The 20,919-nt window shown below is 42.5% G+C and overlaps 1 protein-coding gene across 1 annotated transcript in view; it reads left to right on the forward strand.

Moving 5' to 3' along the window:
- Nucleotides 1-19,665, forward strand: part of LOC122554012 (coiled-coil domain-containing protein 177-like) — a 61,050-nt gene extending 41,385 nt beyond the window's left edge. The window contains exon 3 of the mRNA XM_043698497.1: nucleotides 19,491-19,665. Coding sequence (XP_043554432.1) covers nucleotides 19,491-19,665 — 175 coding nt within the window. The remainder of the gene's footprint in view (nucleotides 1-19,490) is intronic.
- The last annotated feature ends 1,254 nt before the right edge of the window (nucleotides 19,666-20,919 follow it).

The following is a 20,919-nucleotide window of genomic DNA, read 5'->3' on the forward strand; positions in this document are numbered from 1 at the left end:
TGAGCTTTGCAACTTCATACTATGTAGTGCAGAATTTGGGAAGTGTTAATGTAGTGAATTCCGTGACTGTTCCACGGCAGTGGAGCAAACAAATGGTAGCTTGTGGCAGGGGATACAGGTTTGCCTTCTTCCTGGATAATTTGAATCTGTCTGTTCAGGAATGTTACTGCACATCTCTGAGCAGATGAGATTTGAACTCAGGCCGGACACTGCCTCTGCACCAGAAAAGCCCTTGCCATTCAGCCCTCCTTTCTATTCTTTTAAACAAAACATGAATCAAGTTAGCTATCCTCTGGTGGGGCGCTGTAACAAAATCTGATCAAATGGTCAACAGAACTGGAACAGAAACTTATCAAAATTAAGACGTTCAGGGTCTTAAAATTCAGGGTCTCTTCAGTACCCACTGGTCCCTAAAGAGAACCTGTCTTTGTTGTATCTCAGTTCCTATTTAGTTAACATGAGAATGAACCACTTGTGAAGCTTAAACGATAAGTGCCACTTGTCTCAAGTTACATTAGCTATACAGGTATAGGCATAATGACAACAGCTAACAGGAGCCAGTCATAGTATGTCTGACCCCATCAGGATGTAGCAGGGTGAGGCAATAGCCTTGTGGTAGTATTAGAGTCACAGAGTCATAGAGATGTACAGCATGGAAACAAACCCTTCAGTCTAACTTGTCCATGCCGGCCAGATATCCCAACCCAATCTAGTCCCTTGCTGGACCGTTAATCCAGAGACCCAGATAATGTTCTGGGGACATGGGTTCAAATCCTACCATGGCAAATGGTGGAATATGAGTCTAATGATGACACTAACCCATTATCGATTGTTAGGAAAAACCCATCTAATTCACTAATGTTCTTTAGGGAAGGAAACTACTATCCTTACCTGGCCTGGCCTACACGTGACTCCAGACCCACAGCAATGTGGTTGGCTCTTAAATGCCCTCTGTGCAATAAATGCTTCCTAGCCAGTGACACCCTCATCCCATGAATGAATAAAGAAAAAAGAAATTCCTCAATTCTGTCCCCAGGCCTGTGTGATATAACCAGAACAGGTACAGCTTGATGTAATCTCCAACATTAATCCTTTCAGAACCATTTCCTTATATCACAATGACCGCTAAGAACTTGCATTTATATAGCACATTTTACATAGTAAGACATCGAGGCATATTATGATATGTTAGAATGGGTGACAAAAATCTTGATCAAAATTGAGGAATTTTGAGGAATGCCTTAGAAGAATAGAGAAAGGTAGAGAAGCAGAGACGTTTCAGGATAGAATTCCAGCATTTAGTTCCAGAATTAAGGCATGGCTGTCAGTAGCACTGAGAAGGAATTTGAGGGTACATCAGAGGCCAGAACTGGAAGAATGTAATTGGCCTATGTCCATGCAAAATAAGAGTCCCTCAGCCAACAACTGGGGAGACAAAAACAGAAAATGCTCAGCAGGTCTGGCAGCATCTTTAGAGAGGGAAACAAAGTTAGTCTCTCGGGTCTGAACGAGAGTTCTGGAGAAGAGTCATATTGGACTTGAACGATTAACTCTGTTCGTCTCTCCACAGAATGCTTCCAGACCTACTGTGTCCCTCCAGCTCTTGCTGTTTTTATTTCAGAATTCCAGCATCTGCAGGATGCTTATAATCGGAGGAGACCTTTGTCTCATCAGGCTGAGGTAGAGGTAACCAAAGGCCATGGAGGTGAAAGGTCAGGGCCCAATTGACTGCAGCTTCTTTACTCCAGTTTGGTGTGATGTAAATAAATACACAATATACAAATATACAAAGACTGTCACCTTCATAAAATCAAACAGTCACACAGCACAGAAGAGCCCCTTGAGACCATTGAGTCTGTGCCAATGTATCTGAACTCATTCTAACTTGCAGCACTTGGTCCATATTCATAGGCTGCATGGACTATAGACAGAAACTAAATGCATACTTCAATGGAATTATGCAGAAGCCTGAGTCCTAGATAAATTGGCATTAACTGAAAAAAAATAGCATTACTGAGCCAGAAAGTTGCCTTTGTAATTTTATTCAAGAACTATTGTTTAATTGATAATTGACCCTGAGTTAATCAGCGTTTCAAGGACAAACACCATTATTGGTTCTGCTCCTGGAGAGCACCATGACTGATCTATCACTATTAATGAATTGGACAGCATCACAAAGGAAATCTATCTAAATATTGTTAAATATTTAACTTTCTTTCTTAGACTGTTGCCGTTATGCATTTTATCACTGAGCGGAATACTTAACTATGCTTGTCTTTCACTGTCAGCAACAAGTGCAGCATTAAGAAGGTTCATTGTAATATTTTCTCTACACTGCCCCAACGATAAGTTGGAATCTTATTATACGTGATGAATCTTATTATACCCACACAGAGCCATGAGTGTTAACAGCTATCTGCTTCCTGCCCCATCCTACCTATGTAAAGGCAATCCATTTGTCACCATGCTTGACAATTCCACAAGTTGCTACATTACCCACCAGCTTCCCAGTGTGGCATTTCATCAATGAGCCTTCTGAAAAATGTCAAGATCTACAACATCGGCCATCTTGCATTCACCATTCTTTTAAATAATCCCTTCAAACAGTTCAATAAGTTTGGACAAGCAGAAACTCCATTGTACAGAGGCCCTAATAATCTCTGTACTACTGAGCGAAATCATACACTGTAGCTCTAATAATAACTTACAAGCGAAAGAAGGACCTTGCATTAATTTAATGCTTTTTGCGACCCCAGGATACCTAATAATGTACTCTTTGAATTGCTGTAATGTAGGAAGAGCTGCGGGCAATTTGCACACATTAAATCCCCACATATACATAAGTGATGACAAAGAAAGAAAGACTTATATTTATATAGTGGTTTTCAAAACCATTGGATATCAGAGCATTTTACACAAAATGAAATTTGTTTTCTTGAAGTGTAGTCACTGTCATAATGTAGGAAACGCAGTCGCTTAATTGTGCGCAGCAAGTTCCCATAAGCAACACTGCAACAATGACCAGATAATCTGTGTAATCTGCAACTGGACAAGGCCTTAATAAGACTGTACCTCTGGAATTTTGCACACAGTCTTTGTACCTTTACTTGAAGAGGGAGGTAATTGCGTTGGAAGCAGGAAGCAGTTCAGAGGCGGTTCACTAGATTGATTCCAAATGTGTTAGGTTTGCTTATGAAGAGACATTGAGCAGTTTGGGCCTACACGCTCTAGAGTTTGGAAGAATGCCAGGAGATCTAACTGAGGTATATAAGATGCTGAAGGGGATTGACATGGAGCGAATATTTCCCCTGGTGCAGGATAATCAAGAAGGTGAGATCACAGTTTTTGGGTAAGGGGAGAAATTACTTCTCTCAAAGGGTCGTGAATCTGTGGAATTCACTACCCCAAAGTGCAGTGGATGCTGGGACATTGGATAAATTTAAGGAGGAGATAGACAGATTTTTAATTAGTAATGGGTTGAAGAGTTATGGAGAGTAGAGTAGAGTTGAGGCCAAGATAAGATCAGCCACAACCACATTGAACGGCACAGCAGGCTCAAGGGACTGAATGGCCTGCTCCTTTTCCTAGTTACTATGTTCTTTTTTCATGTTGATTAAGGGATAAATATTGGTGTTAATACTTGGATAACTCCTTTCTTCTGCTTTGGAGCAATGCCATGTTTTTGACCCAACTGTCATGATCCTGTTTGGGACCAGGCCACCAAATATATGCTGTGATCTGGTTAGCAGCCACCAACTTATTTATAACGGTGGCTCAGCGGTTAGCATTGCTGCTTCACAGCGCCAGGGACCTGGGTTTGATTCCAGCCTTGGGCTACTGTCTGTGTGAAGTTTGCACACTTTTCCCATGTCTGCATGGGTTTCCTGCGGGTGCTCTGGTTTCCTCCCACAATCCAAAGATATGAAGGTTAGGTGAATTGGCTAGCTAAATTGTCCATAATCTTCAGGGATGTGTAGGTCAGGGGTAAGTGTAGAGTAATAGGGTAGGGGAATGGGTCTGAGAGGGTTACTCTTTGGAGGGTCAGTGTGGGCTTGTTGGGCTGAATGGCCTTTTTTCGCATTGTAGGGGTTCTATGATTCCAGACAAGTTGTGTAAGATCCGAGATACTTAGCAAAAGAATGAAGCTTTACAATTCCAATGTTTTGAATAAAAACCAATAAACGATAAACAAAGTTAGAAAAAGAATGCAATCTACTCTAATATAATTCATAATCTAATATGCAGATTTAACCTGAGGTAAATGTGACTAACAGATAGACTGTGGTTGAACACCCATATCAAAAATCAAATACAGTCAAAATAGATCCCATTGATTTCTCACCAACTCCCCAGATGTTGACAACACTGAATCATCAAAACTCATTAATACTTTTCAAGGGACCCTAGTTCCTCCCTTTTGAAGACTTAACTTCACATCTTTTACAAAGCCACTACATCATGACTGCTCCAGTGACTACTTTTGTTCAGGTAATGCACCTCCCTGTTCTCCTGGATTCTGAAAAGCTGCACTCTAGCACCTACTCACAAGTAATACTTCCTCCAGTATTTCTTTCAGTGAGTAGACCTCTGAAGTCTCTGAGCAGTGACAGCTGATCAGCGTGCCTGGAACCTCGGAACGACTGTGTGACGACACAGTCTAGAGGGAAGACTGCTCAGTTCACAACCCCAACTTTCAGACAGCTAGCTTCACCAAACCAATACGGCTCCTAGGATTTTCTTGATTTTCAAACTTGCTCAAGCAAATGATGCTGATGGGTTTTCCAACCCCCCACTCCCAGCAACACCGAATATTAACTGCTCACAGGATTCGTCTGAGATCCTCCCAACTTCTAGGCCTTTCCTGCTTCCCTAACTCTAACACTATACTGCTTTACTGGCTCCTAGTACTGTCCGTGAGTCCTAACTGCATAGAACTATCTAATGGCGTTAGGATTTCTCCCTGATCCTTAATTGTACAGTGCAATTCAGCTGTCCTCTCAGCAGTGTTGATTATCAGAAGGTCTGCTTACAGCCTGTTTCTGTATCTCTCTGTCTCACACTGTCTTACTGTATCTGTTTCTAACCCACTGTAATCTTTTAACTGCTCTCCTGTAACTCTTGGGCTGTTTTGTGACTGATTGAAACTTTAGCAACAAAAACTGGCTCAAAGGTAGAAGACAGAGGGTGGTGGTGGAGGATTGTTTTTCAGACTGGAGGCCTGTGATCAGTGGAGTGCCACAAGGATCGGTGCTGGGTCCACTACTTTTCATCATTTATATAAATGATTTGGATGTGAACATAAGTGGTACAGTTAGTACGTTTGCTGATGACACCAAGATTGGAGGTGTAGTGGACAGCGAAGAAGGTTACCTCAGATTACAACAGGATCTGGACCAGATGGGCTGAGGAGTGGCAAATGGAGTTTAATTTAGATATATGTGAGGTGCTGCATTTTGGGAAAGCAAATCTTAGCAGGACTTATGCACTTAACAGTAAGGTCTCAGAAAGTGTTGCTGAACAAAGAGACCTTGGAGTGCAGATTCATAGCCCCTCGAAAGTGGAGTCGCAGGTAGATAGGATAGTGAAGAAGGCGTTCAGTATGCTTTCCTTTATGGGTCAGAGTATTGAGTGCAGGGGTTGGGAAGTCATGTTGCGGGTGTACAGGACATTGGTTAGGCCACTGTTGGAACATTGCGTGCAATTCTGGCCTCCTTCCTATCGGAAAGATGTTGTGAAACTTGAAAGAGTTCAGAAAAGATTTACAAGGATGTTGCCAGGGTTGGAGGATTTGAGCCATAGGGAGAGGTTGAATAGGCTGGGGCTGTTTTCCCTGGAGCGTTGGAGGTTGAGGGGTGACATTATAGAGGTTTATAAAATCATGAGGGGCATAGATAGGATAAACAGACAAAGTCTTTTTCCTGGTGTGGGGGAGTCCAGAACTAGAGGGCATAGGTTTAAGGTGAGAGGGGAAAGATATAAAAGAGACCTAAGGGGCACCTTTTTCATGCAAAGGGTGGTACGTGTCTGGAATGAGCTGCCAGAGGAAGTGGTGGAGGCTAGTCTAATTGCAACATTTAAAAGGCATCTGGATGGATATATGAATAGGAAGGGTTTGGAGGGATATGGACCAGGTGCTGGCAGGTGAGACTAGATTAGGTTGAGATATCTGGTCAGCATGGACGAATTGGACCGAAGGGTCTGTTTCTGTGCTGTACATCTCTATGACTCTAAGTGCTCCCTTCGTTCCTGAGCATGTTTGAATGCAACCACTGGAATGCCTATTTCCCTGAATGTTACTATATTCATGCATTGTTAGCTTCCACAGTATAATTGGATACAAAGATAAATGCATTTCAGATAGGACCTCACTCAATAGACACCATAGCACTCTCTCAGTACTACACTGGGAACGCCAGCCTAGATTATGGGCTCAAAATCCTGCAATGTGGACTTGATGCTGACACTGAGGGATGTGTTAACCAATGAGCTATTGGTGATTAATCCTACATAGTGGATAGATGCTGTGAGCTCCAACAATTATCGCTCACACCCATCAGGTGGGAGTGCCCTGTTGTATGATAGCATGGATTTCCAATCCTTCAGATTGTGTGATATGCTGTACTGTCTGAGTCAGAGGCATGAAACATTACCACTGAAACAAAACCTCACTGTCCCCAGAGTCCTGTTCTGAGTGCTGCTGAATAGAGTTACCTCAGCACTCACCTGCGGAATATAATCTCAGTGGTGTAACAGTCAGCGAATCAAACAACTGAGAACCAAACACTCATTTTCAACAGCAGAAGAAACTGGAATTGTTTAAAATAATTTATACATCACTACGGTCGTAATGATGAGAGGATTATCTCAAATCAATACTTTGCTTCATGCAGTGAAGCCTTCATTCAGTTTGAAGTCCTTTCCAACTCCCTTGTATAATACAATTGATTAAGTGATCTCCATGTCATTGTATATTACTTTTCATAAGATAAAAAACCTATTTCATTCTTGTATGATGAGATATCAAACATCCAAGGACCTGTAGTAATGAAATATTTTCAGTGGATAGTGTAAAGAAAAGTCGCATGGTACCATTCGATAAAGAGCATCCCGGTCTAATGTTTATTCCCCCAACCAATGTCTGGCCGTTTATTTGGAAAGATGGCTGTCAAAGTGGCCATGTACATGCTCAAATGGCTCCCGTGACATCAGTAACTGTTGTCAGTCATCCCTAAGCCAGAATGAATCTGTGTGTGCGTTTGATGACCTTATATTCCATACGCAGTAATGGCACATCAGCCGCACATGAGCAAACGGTCATTCTGCGGCTGAAGTTCGAGGGGCAGAGGCCTGGGAGAGAGGTAAAGGCCTGGGACTGGAGTAAAGGCCTGGGAGTGGGGGCAAAGACCTGGGAGTGGGGTAAAGGCCTGGGAGTGGGGACAAAGGCCTAGGGATGGGGGACAGGTCTGGGAGTGGGACAAAGGCCTGGGAGTAGGAGAAAGGTGTGGGAGTAGGGGTAAAGGCCAGGGAGTGGGACAAAGACCTGGGAGTAGGGTAAAGGCCTGGGAGTGGAGTAAAGGCTGGGAGTGGGGACAAAGGCCTGGGACTGGGGACAAAGGCCTGGGGGTGGGGTACAGGTCTGGGAGTGGGACAAAGGCCAGGGAGTAAGAGTAAAGGCCTGAGAGTGGGGTAAAGGCCTGGGAGTGAAGGCAAAGGCCTAAAAGTGGCGTCAAAGGCCTCGGATTGCAGGAAAAGGCCTGGAGTGGGGACAAATGTCATGACGTAATGCTGACCATTCTGCCTGGCTGCTCCTCATGGTTGCTGGGAGGTAGTAGCTCTGGGCTCGACTTGGAATTAGGGAGGTGTGGCCTGACACTCCAAAGCTACTGAAATCAGCTTCACTGAATACCTGAGGGCTGGGTCAATAGGTGGCTGTTCTGGTTGGAAGGCAGCTGGATCTGTCACTTGGCGTTACCCGGTGGAGATTCTGTGCCTGTGTGCTGTTTGTGCCATCTAGACATGGTAATGCTATTAAAGATAAAGCTCAGACAACACCAGGTTATAGTCCAACAGGTTTATTTGGAAGTACAAGCTTTCGGAGCTTCATCAGGTAGCTATGCTATTAAAGACAGCGTTACACCATTGCTGAAATGATATAAGCGATGAAACAGTTAATTTCTATACAGCAAGTTCCCATAAACAGTGACTTGACAATGACTAGAGAACCTGTTGACAAAGAGATAAAAATTGGCCAGGATTGGCAGGAGTTCCCCCCCCACCCGCACCCAGCATTTCTTCAGTATAGATCTTTGTAGCACACATTCTTTCATATCTTGAGAAAATTGATAAGGCTTTGGCCTAATGCCTCATCCAAAGGAAATGGTACCTCAGTGTTGCACTCCATGTTGCAGGCTTTAAACTAATCAGTGTACAACATTGCAATGACTTTAATGTAAATATTTTAGGAGTCATGCTGCCTGGAACCCTACAGGGTGAAGATCAGAGAAGCAATTAGATGTATCTTTCAATTTCCTACCTGAAACAATTTCTCTTCTCATGCAGTGACCCCAAACATGTTAGTGGGGACCATTGGGTAATTGTCAGAAGTCACAACCCGGGCTGATTTTATGCTTCCCTGTTCCCCAGTGGGGCTGAAACCAGTTGAATGTCAAGCTTTTGAGTTAGAAGGAATTGGGTTCAGTCCCCACTCCAGAAACGGAACATAAAATCCAGATGCACTCTGAGTACACTACCAAGGGCGTGCTGCACTGCCAGAGATACTGTCTTTCAGCTAAGGCCTTAGGCTGAGGCCACAAAGAAACCACAGAAATTAGATGTTTCACGTCCATTCAGCCCATTCAGTCCAGGCTGGATGGATGTGAAACATCTTACATCACCATTTGAAAGAAGAGCAAAGGAGTTATCCTTAATGTTCTGGCCAATATTTATTCCTGAACTAGCGCCATCGAGCACAGATTATAGGGGTCACCACCGGTTTGATGTTTGTGACATCTTTCTGTCTCACAAACTGCTGGTTACATTTACCACAATGCACCAGTGACAGCATTTCAAAAGTATTTACTGTAATTGGTTGTAGAGTGATTTGGGAAGACAATGAGGAAGTGCATGCTTTCCTTCCCTTCACCACCTTGGTTGAGTTGAATGCCCTCTGTATTGTTCGGAATTGTGGCCTAAAGCTCCGTGATTATTCTGAGCTTATACAGTAGGTCACAAAAGTTTGTGGAGGAGCCGTAAGGGGGTGCTTCTCTGGTGGTTTGCTGGAGTGATTTGCCTGGGAGTTTGGCTCTGTCCTTCACAAAAATACAGCTGACCTATCCACACACACACACTGGCTGCAACAGATAACATAACGGAGCGTTCGGGTCTGAGGGAGATAAAGCGGTCATTGTCAAGGGGACAAACATTCTGGAGAGGGGGTGGTAAGGGGCAGGCACAAGACTGTAAGTGCTCACTTATATTTCTCGTTGTCTAAAGACAGTATCCTTCCAACAGCCTTACTCCACAATTCCCTGGAATTATCACTGTTGTCACATTTTGTTGGTGACATACAAAAAAAAAATTACAGCCAGTGGAGGCAAACTGGTAACAGACTGAGTAGCTCCTCCAGGGATGATGCATTATATCCTGGTTAACACTTTCAGCTACTGACTGCCTCTAACAACATTCCCAGCCTTCCTGTTCCTTTGTGAGGCACTCTCGTGCTGTGCTCTTGGCCAGAATTCTCCAACAAAACCACCAACAACAAAACCCTTGCCATAACATCTTTAGCAAATGAGGCATGCAGTGGCACAAGCAAAAGTGAAGTATTTCCCCTTGTGCTTTCCCTGCCTTGTGAATTGTGATGTGTGCAAATTAGACAAGGTAGGATCAGGTCTAAACTTTGCAGAGTACTTTGAGAGGTAGGGTAGCCCTTTGGAGTAGAGCAGTACCCTTTTGGTTAATGTCCTCGGACACCTTTGGTGGAGCTCATGCGCTTGCTGGAGGGGTCAGGTGCCATTTGGGAGATGTAAGCTGCTGTTTGGGATTGTTAAAAGTAGACATTTGCACTCACTGGTATGGTCATGTTCATTGGAACTATAAGAGAGCTGTTAAAAAGAAGCTGTTAAAAGAAATTGTCAAGTGTCTCTAGGAGCTGTCAAAAGGAACTGTCAACAGTGCCATCAAAGGGCGTTGACATGCTGTCCAGCATTTAAAGCTCATGTTCTTGTGCTCATTTGAAGAAGCAAGTCTGGAGCGATAGAAAGATTATTGCTTTCTGTGTTACTTCATCTGCTGAGATGAGCCTGAGTGTTACCATTATTGGATTAGACCTGAATGAATGACTTCATAATGTTCTCTTATTCAAGTGGGGTCTCTCTCAGTTCATTTGATATGTACCGAGGTGCAGTGAAAAGTTTTGTTTTGCGTGTGGCACAGACAGATCACACCATACAAAGTGCATTAGGATAGTACAACAGAGTGAGGAATGCAATGTTATAGAATCACAGAATCCCTCGAATAGCTACAGAGAAGATGCACAAAGACCAAAATCAATATTACGTTTAAAATTTGATAGACCTATTCAGAAGTCTATTGAATCTATTCGTACGTGTACACAAGCTTTTATACCTTCTGCCCATTAGAAGAGGGTGGAAGAGAGTATAACCAGGGTGGGAGGGGTCTTTGATTATGTTGGTTGCTTCCCCGAGGCAGAGGGGAGTATAGATAGAGTCAATGGATGGAAGGCTGGTTTGTGTGATAGTCTGGGCTGCGTCCATGACTCTTTAGTTTCTTACGGTCTTGGGCAGAGCAGTTGCCACACCAAGCTGTGATGCATCCAGATAGGATGCTTTCTATGGTACATCTGTAAAAATTGGTAAGAGTCCTTGTGGGCGTGCCAAATGTCCTTAACCTCCTAAGGAAGTAGAGACGTTGTTGTGCTTTCTTGACCATTGTGTCAATGTAGGTGGATCAGGACAGATTGTTGGTGATCATCATTCCCAGGAACTTGATGCTGTTGACCATGTCCACCTCAGCACCATTGGTGCAGATAGTGATGTGCTCTCTACTTTCTGAGGTCAATGACCATCTCCTTCGTTTTGCTGACATTGAGGGAGAGACTGTTGTCTTTACATCATGCCACTAAGCCCTCAATGTCTTTTCTGTATTCCATCTCATCTTTCTTTGAGATCTGCCCTACAATGGTAGTGTCATCAGCAACTTGATAATAGAATTAGAGTGGAATTTGGCCACACTGTTGTAAGTGTATAAGGAGTGTAATAGGGACCTGAGGATGCAGCTTTGTGGGGCATTGGTGTTGAGGATTATCAGGGAGGAGGTGTTGTCGCCTATTCTTACTGATTATAGTCTATGGGTCAGGAAGTTGAGTATCCAGGTACAGGTCTAGGTCTTGCAGTTTAGGGACGAGTTTGTTATAGTTTGATGCTTCAAGTGGGAGCTGAAGGGGGACAATGAATTCTAACAGTTGTTTATATAAACAATAAAGGACATTAATACAAAGAACAAGAACAAAGAAAATTACAGCACAAGAACAGGCCCTTCGGCCCTCCAAGCCAATCCTCTATCTAAATCTGCTGCCTATTTTCTAAGGGTCTGTATCCTTTTGGTCCCTGCCCATTCATCTAACTGTCTAGATACATCTTAAATGACACTATTAAGCCCACCTCTACCAACTCCGCTGGCTATGCGTTCCAGGCACCCACCACTCTCTGCGTAAAGAACATTCCATGCTTATCTTCCCTAAATTTTTCCCCTCTCAGTTTGAACTTGTGACCCTTAGTAATTGAGTCCTCCACTCTGTGAAATAGCTTCTCACTATCAGGGTGGACCCTGACTACACTTCTCATGATCTTGTAGACCAATCAGGTCCTCCCTCAACTTTCGTCTTTCTAATGAAAATAATCCTAATCTACTCAACCTCTCTTCATAGCTAGCACCGTCCATACCAGGCAACATCCTGGTGAACCTCCTCTGCACGCTCTCCAAAACATCCACATCCTTTTGGTAATGTGGCGACCAGAATTGTATGCAGTATTCCAAATGTGGCCGAAGCAAAGTCTTCTACAATTGTACCATGACCTTTGAAGGAAAGATACTGTAAGCCTTCTTGACCACTCTATTGAAATGCATTGCCACCTTCAGAACAAAATGGACCTGAACACCCAGATCTCTCTGTACATCGATTTTCCCCAGGACTTTTCCATTTATTTGGATCTTCCAAAATGCATCACCTCGCATTGGCCCAGATTGAACTCCATCTGCCATTTCTCTGCCCAACTCTGCAATCTATCTATATTCTGCTGTATTCTCTGACAGTGCCCTTCACTATCTGCTACTCCACCAATCTTAGTGTCATCTGCAAACTTGCTAATCAGACCACCTATGCCTTCCGCCAAATCATTTATGTATCTCACAAGCAACAGTGGTCCCAGCATAATCCCTGTGGGACACTACTGGTCACAAGGTCTCCATTTTGAGAAACTGCCTTCTACTACTACTCTCTGTCTCCTGTTTCCAAGTCAGTTCTCTATCCATTTAGCTAGTACACCCTGGACCCCATGCAACTTCACCTTCTCCATCAGGCTACCATGGGGAACCTTACCAAATGCCTTACTGAAGTCCATGTATATGACATCTACGGCCCTTCCCTCATCAATCAACTTTGTCACTTGCTCCAAGAATTCTGTTAAGTTGATAAGACATGACCTTCTGTGCACAAAACCATGTTGCCTGTCACTGATAGGCCCATGTTCTTCCAAATGGGAATAGATCCTATCCCTCAGTATCTTCTCCAGCAGCTTCCCTACAACTGAGGTCAGGCTCACCGGTCTATAATTACCTTGAATATCCCTGCTACCCTTCTTAAACAAGGGGACTGGTATTTTATCAATAAGAATTTTTCTTTTAGATTTTGTAATAGAGACTTAAGCACATTAGTCTTTGCTCATCTGAGCATGGTTACTGAGGTTTATCAAAGTTGAGTCTAAGTGGAAGGCTGTTTTTGTGTAATTTCGGTGATTTTAAGACAGTCTTTGATAAAATGCTGGTGTATCAAGGCAGACTCTGTGACCAGCCCACTTTTGCATCAGCATCCTCAACAGATTTCCTACCATTAATCCCAGAAAGTTTGATAACACTGGAATAAATATTTGAAGCTCCAGGGCACCTGTTTATGGCTTAGTTTGCACAGCCAAGAATTGTCATGTACTGTCTGTGTTTCTTATCTGGCAACAAAAATTCAGGCCATGTTTTTAAAAACATTCCACTGGATGGCCTGTTAATCTGTGCACCTGAGTAGTTGGCATATTCTTCTTTAAACAAACAGTTGTTAAATATTTGTTTTTACTGTTAAACAAATACTGATTGTTATATCAAAGGTCCCAACCAGTTTTTGAATATGTAAAAAAACACTTTTTCCAATGGGTAAAGAACTCTAATGTGTGTGAGCACTTACAAAATATTGAACAATGTAATCGTTCAACTTATCGGCACAGTGGCTCGGTGGTTAGCACTGCTGCCTCACAGCACCAGGGTCCCAGGTTCGATTCCAGCCTTGGGTGACTCTCTGTGTGGAGTTTGCACATTCTCCCCGTGTCTGCGTAGGTTTCCTCCCATTGTCCAAAGATGTGCAGCTCAGGTGAATTGGCCATGCTAAATTGCCCATAGTGTTAGGTCAGTTAGTCAGAGGGAAATGGATTTGGGTGGGTTCCTCTTTGGAGGGTTGGTGTGGACTGGTTGGGCCCAAGGGCCTGTTTCCACACTGTAGGGAATCTAATCTTTGCAAGGCAGAGCTCTATAATCAATTATTTCAGTTTTCAGCATCCATCAATTGAAATTGAAGGAAAGTCATAAATTTAAAGTCTGTTGATGTTAGAATCACAGCAGTAGGTGACTGACATTTTTGGTTCCTCACTTGGCACTGGAGCCTCTCCATCATTGAGGACTCCTCTGAGGTGCTGTGACCTGTGACAAAATGGTCCCGATTCCATGAAAATAGTGCTGTGTGAGAAAAGCCCATCCTGACACCGGAGTAGTTGAGGGCAGGCTTGCTGTGTGCAAGCTCTCTCTCTGCACCCTTTTCCTGGGGCCGTAAAATTTCTGATCGGTGGGAATGGGAGCAGGAATCCCATTGTTGAATTAGGTGCCAACCGCCATTTCAAAAGAATTTGCAGCTTGCTTCCAATGTGAGCAGAGGCCTGTAGCCCAGTGTGGGATTACAATCAGACGTTCACCAGACCATCACCTGAAAGGCACATACTGTGTGATTCCTTGGCATGAAAATGGTCCTCAGCAAATTTATTGGCCGGCACAGTGTTGATAATTGGCAAAAGTATCAGAAGGGGACAGAGTGGGGACTTTCTCCCCACTCCCACCCTCCTCTCATTTATCTCTCCACCCTTCGGGCACTCTGCCTGTATTCCTGATGAAGTGCTTTTGCCTGAAACATTGATTTTCCTGCTCCTTGGTTGCTGCCTGAACTGCTGTGCTTTTCCAGCACCCACTCTAATCCAGAATCTGGTTTCCAGCATCTGTAGTCATTGTTTTTACTTAAAAGTATCAGAGGGGAGATGCAAAGAATTCTTTAAACAATGAGCTATTATGATTCATTAGAAACTTTCAAAAGAGAACTGGGTATATAGTTGAAAGAAAGAGAAAACATGCAGAGCTATGAGAAAAATAGTGCAAGACTAGGCCTAATCTTTTAGACACTCGATTGTCTGAATAAAAACTGAAAGAACTGCGGGTGCTGGAAATCAGAAACAAAAAGACAAATTGCTGCCAGACCTGCTGAGCTTTTCCAGCGTCTGTTGAGAGAAATCAGAGTTAGTGTTTCAGGTCTAGTGACCCTTCCTCAGATCTGCAGAACCAAAATAATTGTAGCTTTTAATCAACTAAATTTATGTACAAACCAACCATTCTTTCATAAAGTGACAGTACACAATGTTCGAGTCATTAGGTAAAAACAATGACTGCAGATGCTGGAAACCAGATTCTGGATTAGTGGTGCTGGAAAATCTCAGCAGTTCAGGCAGCATCCGAGGAGCAGTAAAATCGATGTTTCGGGCAAAAGCCCTTCATCAGGAATACAGGTAGAGTGCCTGAAGGGTGGAGAGAGCACCCCTTCAGGCACTCTACCTGTATTCCTGATGAAGGGCTTTTGACCGAAACGTCGATTTTACTGCTCTTTGGATGCTGCCTAAACTGCTGTGATTTTCCAGCACCACTGATCCAGAATGTTAGAGACATTCCCCAGTCCAATAGTCCTTGTTATGGTATGGGTTCCTCTGATCAGATAAAAACAGGCTAGATTTCAGCTAGACAATTTTTATTTACATTTTTATATGAGAAGTTTGCAGTAGACATCTCTGTTCTATGTTACTTTAGTTCCAATTTTCTCGCAGAGTCTCTCTCATATCATAGTGGAGATCACTGTTACATAACAGCATGTGTCACAGGTTGATCAGCATATTCCTTAAGCACTATCTCTACATTTCTCTTGGAAACTCGTGACATTAAAGATTAGCTGATGTGGGAGTAACTCCTCCTGCAAGGACATCTGCAGTCAGGGTCGGCTACATGTGAGAGAGAAATCCATTAATTGGATTAGCAATATTTGTCTCTGGCAGCTACATTGGTTGGTTTGGGATAGCTAACTGTTGGTAGATAGGGTTTCCGCAGCCTACCATAATAACATTGTTCTGTTGGCGTTTGGGTCCTAAACATTGGCAGCTTGTCTCTCTGCTGCTAATTGTCCTTTCTATGCAGGGTATCAGAACCTGTTTCCTTACAGTGATAAGAGGATAAACCATTTCTTAACAAGAAAAATATTTGTTTTACGCAATAAGGTATAGTTTGCTGCATGATAGCAAATGTACAATTCACATTGACTAGTTAGATATAGTTATTGCTATCGGGATCCAGAAATGATGCGACTGCCTCCCTCAGGATCTTGTGCAAGTCTGCCTGATTCTCCATCTACATTTTACGTGATTTCATCAAATTGGGTGGAGATAATTTAAGTTCAACATTTATTCCTTCAGAGCTTACACAATTTAACCTTTTACAACCAAGATTCAGTGGTAAATACTTCACCACTGCATCAGAGTTATGTGAGTTCAAATCTCACTCCAGTTAGATGAACACACAAAGCAGACTGACATTGGTTGACACTACTACTGAGGGAGTGCTGCACTGTCAGAGATGCTGTCTTTCAGATGAGGTGCTGAATGTAATCTCCAGTTCCCCTGTCAGAAAAATCCCACAATGCTCTCTGAAGAAGATCAAAGGGTTCCCCTTGGATGTTCCCTCAGTCCTACACCCAGATTCTGTGCCCCGTTTGGTCAGTGCATGATCATCATGGGGTAGGAGTGGGTCTAGATGAATGGAACCAGGGGAGTTCTTCCTGCTGTCCTAGCCCATAGTTATCTATCAAGCTACATGATTGAAGATTTGGTCATCTCTGTAGTACTGCTTATGCAATGCTGCAATGGTGTTGACACTTCAGAAAATACTGACATGCCTGCAGAATGTTTTTGATGTTTTTAAGTCATGAAAGGCATTGTAGAAACATCTTTCGCTTTTTCTTGTATTAAGGCTTCATCACTTGGCAAACAAAAGAAAAAGGTTCAGGAATCAATGCATGCGATGACGTAAAACAACTTTACATTGATTTAACAGAGGAAAGCATCAGGAGTGCCATCAGACGTTGAAACAAAAAAGGTAATGTTAGCAGAAAACCATCAAAACCTTGGCCAAAGAACCCTGCTTGAAAGTATAGACTAATTGGGCTGAATGGTCTAACCGTACTTTTCTGTGTGCTTCGACAGGCTGGGCAGTTTAAAAATAGGCTGTCAGTAAACGACATCAGTCACAGTACATTAACTAACGCAATAAATGTATCCTGGCATTAAATCAGGAGGGATGACTGCACTCACACCGGGGAATAATGTTTGCTGCAGTTTGGCCAGACCATAAAAGATAGCACCATAAAGTTGGTGTGCACAGAGATATATACATGCTATTTTAAACACGTCTCTCTGGGAAATAACATTGAATTGAATCTGACTGTCTGAAATCGTGCAATGTGATAATAAGATCCAAACACTTAATCATATGAAATTGGCAGCACTCATCTGAATTGTTGTCTGTTGTACTTCATCTCTCCATAGAGCAGAGTTTTGGTCAGTTTTGGTGATATGGGCTGCAGCTAAATGACCACTTGCTTTCATCAATCTCACACAATGGGCAACAACCACTTCTGAATCAGAAGCTTATGATTTCAAGTTACTGTCCAGAAACAGGAGCACATAAGGTTACACCCTTGGTACAGTACTGAGGGAATAATATATGTCAGGTGTGTTGTATTTTGGCTGAGACATTAAATAGAGGTTCATTATGCCCTGTCAGATGACTATAAAGGATCTCCAAGCATAATCTAAAGAAGAATGGGAGAATGAGTTCTCCTCAGCATACCCTCAGCTTTGCATGGGACTGTCAGCACAGATTATGCACCTAGTCTAGGCAGTACATCACCAGTAAATCCAAGGTGAGAGGGGGTTTTGGAAGGACAGGAGTGTAACCCATGTTTAGTTTTGCTGGTAAAGGGTTTTTAGTTTTACTGTCTGTGTTACTGGAAAAGCATATGCTAATGTGAAAGCTTGTCATTGCCGAATTGTTACCACTAGCTTCAGAAATCCATTCAGATATGCATTGTGAGACTTAAGAATTTTTTCTGACTCTAAAGCATGAAAATATCTCCATGCATACTGTAATCCAACTTTATGGTGCTATCTTTTATGGTCTGGCCAAACTGCAGCAACCATTATTCCCCGGTGTGAGTGCAGTCATCCCTCCTGATTTAATGCCAGGATACATTTATTGCATCAGTTAATGTACTGTGACTGATGCTGTTTACTGACAGCCTATTTTTAAACTGCCCAGCCTGTAGAATCACACTGAAAAGTATGATATGCAACCAGGCCATTCAGCCCAATCAGTCTAGTCTTTCCAACCTAGCTCTGACCAAGCATGTGGTCACAAGTTGGTATAACTTCCTTCTTTGTCTCAATATCTGATGACACTCATTATATTTTGTTCAGTTATACAATATAAATAAATACGTTTGAATATATCGTTGTAAACTCTCAGATATCTTGTTTCAATGTTTCAGCATTTGAAAACAAATGTTACATTTCTCCCTCAAAATCCCAAATTGTCTCAGAATTAATTTGCTGAAAACATCCAACAGACCTGTTGGAAATGCGATCATTGTTATAATGTTGGAAGTGTCACAGCCAATTTGCTCAGAGCAAGCTTCCTTGAAAATCAATGTGATGATGACCAGCTAATCTATTTTTGGTAATGTTATTTAAAGGATAAATATTGGTCAGGACCCCAGTAGAAACGTGCCTGCTGTCTTTCAAAACAGCTCAAAATAATTCTTTACCTTTACCTGAGAGGACAGACAGTATGTCAGTTTAAGATCTCATATAAAAGATAAGATAATGTGAAGTAAACAGTGGCATGATAACGTAAATATTGTGTCGTTTTATTTTCTGTTTTTTAGGTTGTGGACTAAAATGGAAAATGTCAGTTTTAATACCAAGGATTGTAGAAAGAAGCGCTGCACTTTTAAAAGCAAGTCACCAAAACACATCGTATGTGGTGTTTACACTGCTGCTTTGTTCAAGCTGTTTGTAGATGGTGTGGCACCAGAGGGTATATTCAGAGTGAAATTTGGCAGGTAACAAATAGCTGATTGGTTTGTGCAGTTAGGTTCAGTCATATATGCCCACAGTCATCAGTCTGGCTTTAACTCTCTAGTGGGCTCCTGGGAAGTTGTAAATCTTGTGAGTGTGAACGATACAGTGAGAAAACCTCTGAATGGCAAGAAGGGCAGAAGATGTGTCTCTCATTCTGCAGTGATAATACCTGATGCTGAAAAATTCCAGCTACTTTCTCCCGCCAATTGCTGTAAGCTGTTGCCTTTAACCTGTAACTAAAAGACTTTGCAGTTAGTATACCTCCTGAGAAGTAGTGAAGGAACCTGGATAAAAAAAAATTGAAAAACAGAAAATCCTGGCAAGAGATAAAAAATCATCTCAATGAACCCTGTGAGTTGGTGCTATTGAACTGTGTTTAAGAGACCTTTTTACTTCCATTCATGAAAACCAATATTTTCTTTGACAGTGTGTAAAAACAGTTTTAGATGGGGGTTACAGTTTCAGATCCCTATATTAATAGTTCATAGTCATTTACTTGTGATTAGGATTTACTAATTTGAAATGAAAAATAATTTTTGTTAAGTACAAGACCCTCGTCAGTGTTTTCTGTTAACGTGATTCCATCAGACAGGTAACCTGAGGAGTTTATGCACTTTAATTAAATCATTAACTTGTGTGGCAACTCCAGAGGTAACGGGGCTCAGGAAGATTTGCCCAAGTAGCTCCATGGTTAAACTATTTTTGAAATAGAGACAACGAGGACTGGGGTGTGGTATTAGCAAGTGATAAAGAAAATATTAGGTTCTACAGTGCAAATAAGAAATGGCTTCGAAACTTACAAAAGGATTTCCTGCAGGGGGCAGAGTTGACCCTGACAGTGTTAAGTGTAATTTTGAAAGCTGAGTTACTTGAACTGGCAGAGTGAAAGTGAGTACTGCAGATGCTGGAGATCAGAGTCAAGATTAGAGTGATGCTGGAAAAGCACAGCAGGTCAGACAGCATTCGAGGAGCAGGAAAATCGATGTTATGGGCAAAAGCCCTTCATTAGCCCTTCCTGATAAGGTCTCTTGCCCGAAACATTGATTTTCCTGCTCCTTGGGTGCTGCCTGACCTGCTGTGCTTTTCCAGCATCATTCTAATCTCTACTTGAATTGGCACATCAGTTGGGGGGGTTGGCTTTGCCTAAGAAGGCAGACATTATTGAGAGTTTTGGATTTAATTTTTTTTTAATGTTCATTTTTTGTGGGATGTGGGCATTGCTGGCATTTATTGCCCATCCCTAGTTGCCCTTGAGAAGGTGGTGGTGAGTGCCTTCTTGAATCACTGAAGTCCACCTGCTGTGGGGTTGACCCACAATGCCATTTAGGGGAGGAGTTCCAAGATTTTGACCCAACTATTTTGGGTAGTGAAACATTAGAACCAAGGGACATTTGATTATGGTTCAAACAGTGTGAACGTGAAGAAAAATCAAAGCGACTTGAAATTAAAAAAAAAGCTGGAGCAGTAGAATTCCATGGGGATGAAAAATACAAGGAAGTGTAATTAAAAAGATAGGAAATGGCAATGAGAAACTTGCAACTCGCATTGTAAAGGGAAGGAGAGAGAGGAAAAGAGACACTGGGATCATCCGCTTAAAATGAAGTGTGAAAAAAAAAGAGACATCAGATTCAGATGTAGCTTCTGATGAGAAGAATCTGCATCGTTAGGTAAAGTCCAGTAATGTTTAAGTTTGTAGAGGCCCTGCCAAAATTTGAGGAAAATGTTGTAGAGGATTTCTTCACACGATTTGAAACAAGCATAGAGACAAATGAATTGGCCAAAGTGAACCTGGATATTGCTGTGCAGAGCAAATTGGCAGGTAAAGAACAGGAAATTTGTACTTTGCTACGAGATTATACTGCTGTAATAATAGCTATACTAGCTGCCAAAGTGTGATAGGTGGAGAGTGTATCCTGGATCTATTGCACAAAATGCAATTGGTGCACAACTTGTTATCTGGACTAGTGGTTAATGGGGTAGCTAAGATTTATTCCCTGGGGAATTAGATTACTTAGTGTGGAAACAGGCCCTTCGGCCCAACAAGTCCACACCGACCCGCCGAAGCGCAACCCACCCAGACCCATTCCCCTACATTTACCCCTTCACCTAACATTACGGGCAATTTAACTTGGCCAATTCA

This window comes from Chiloscyllium plagiosum, chromosome 10 (assembly GCF_004010195.1).
Source record: "Chiloscyllium plagiosum isolate BGI_BamShark_2017 chromosome 10, ASM401019v2, whole genome shotgun sequence".
In the NCBI taxonomy this organism is placed as follows: Eukaryota; Metazoa; Chordata; class Chondrichthyes; order Orectolobiformes; family Hemiscylliidae; genus Chiloscyllium; species Chiloscyllium plagiosum.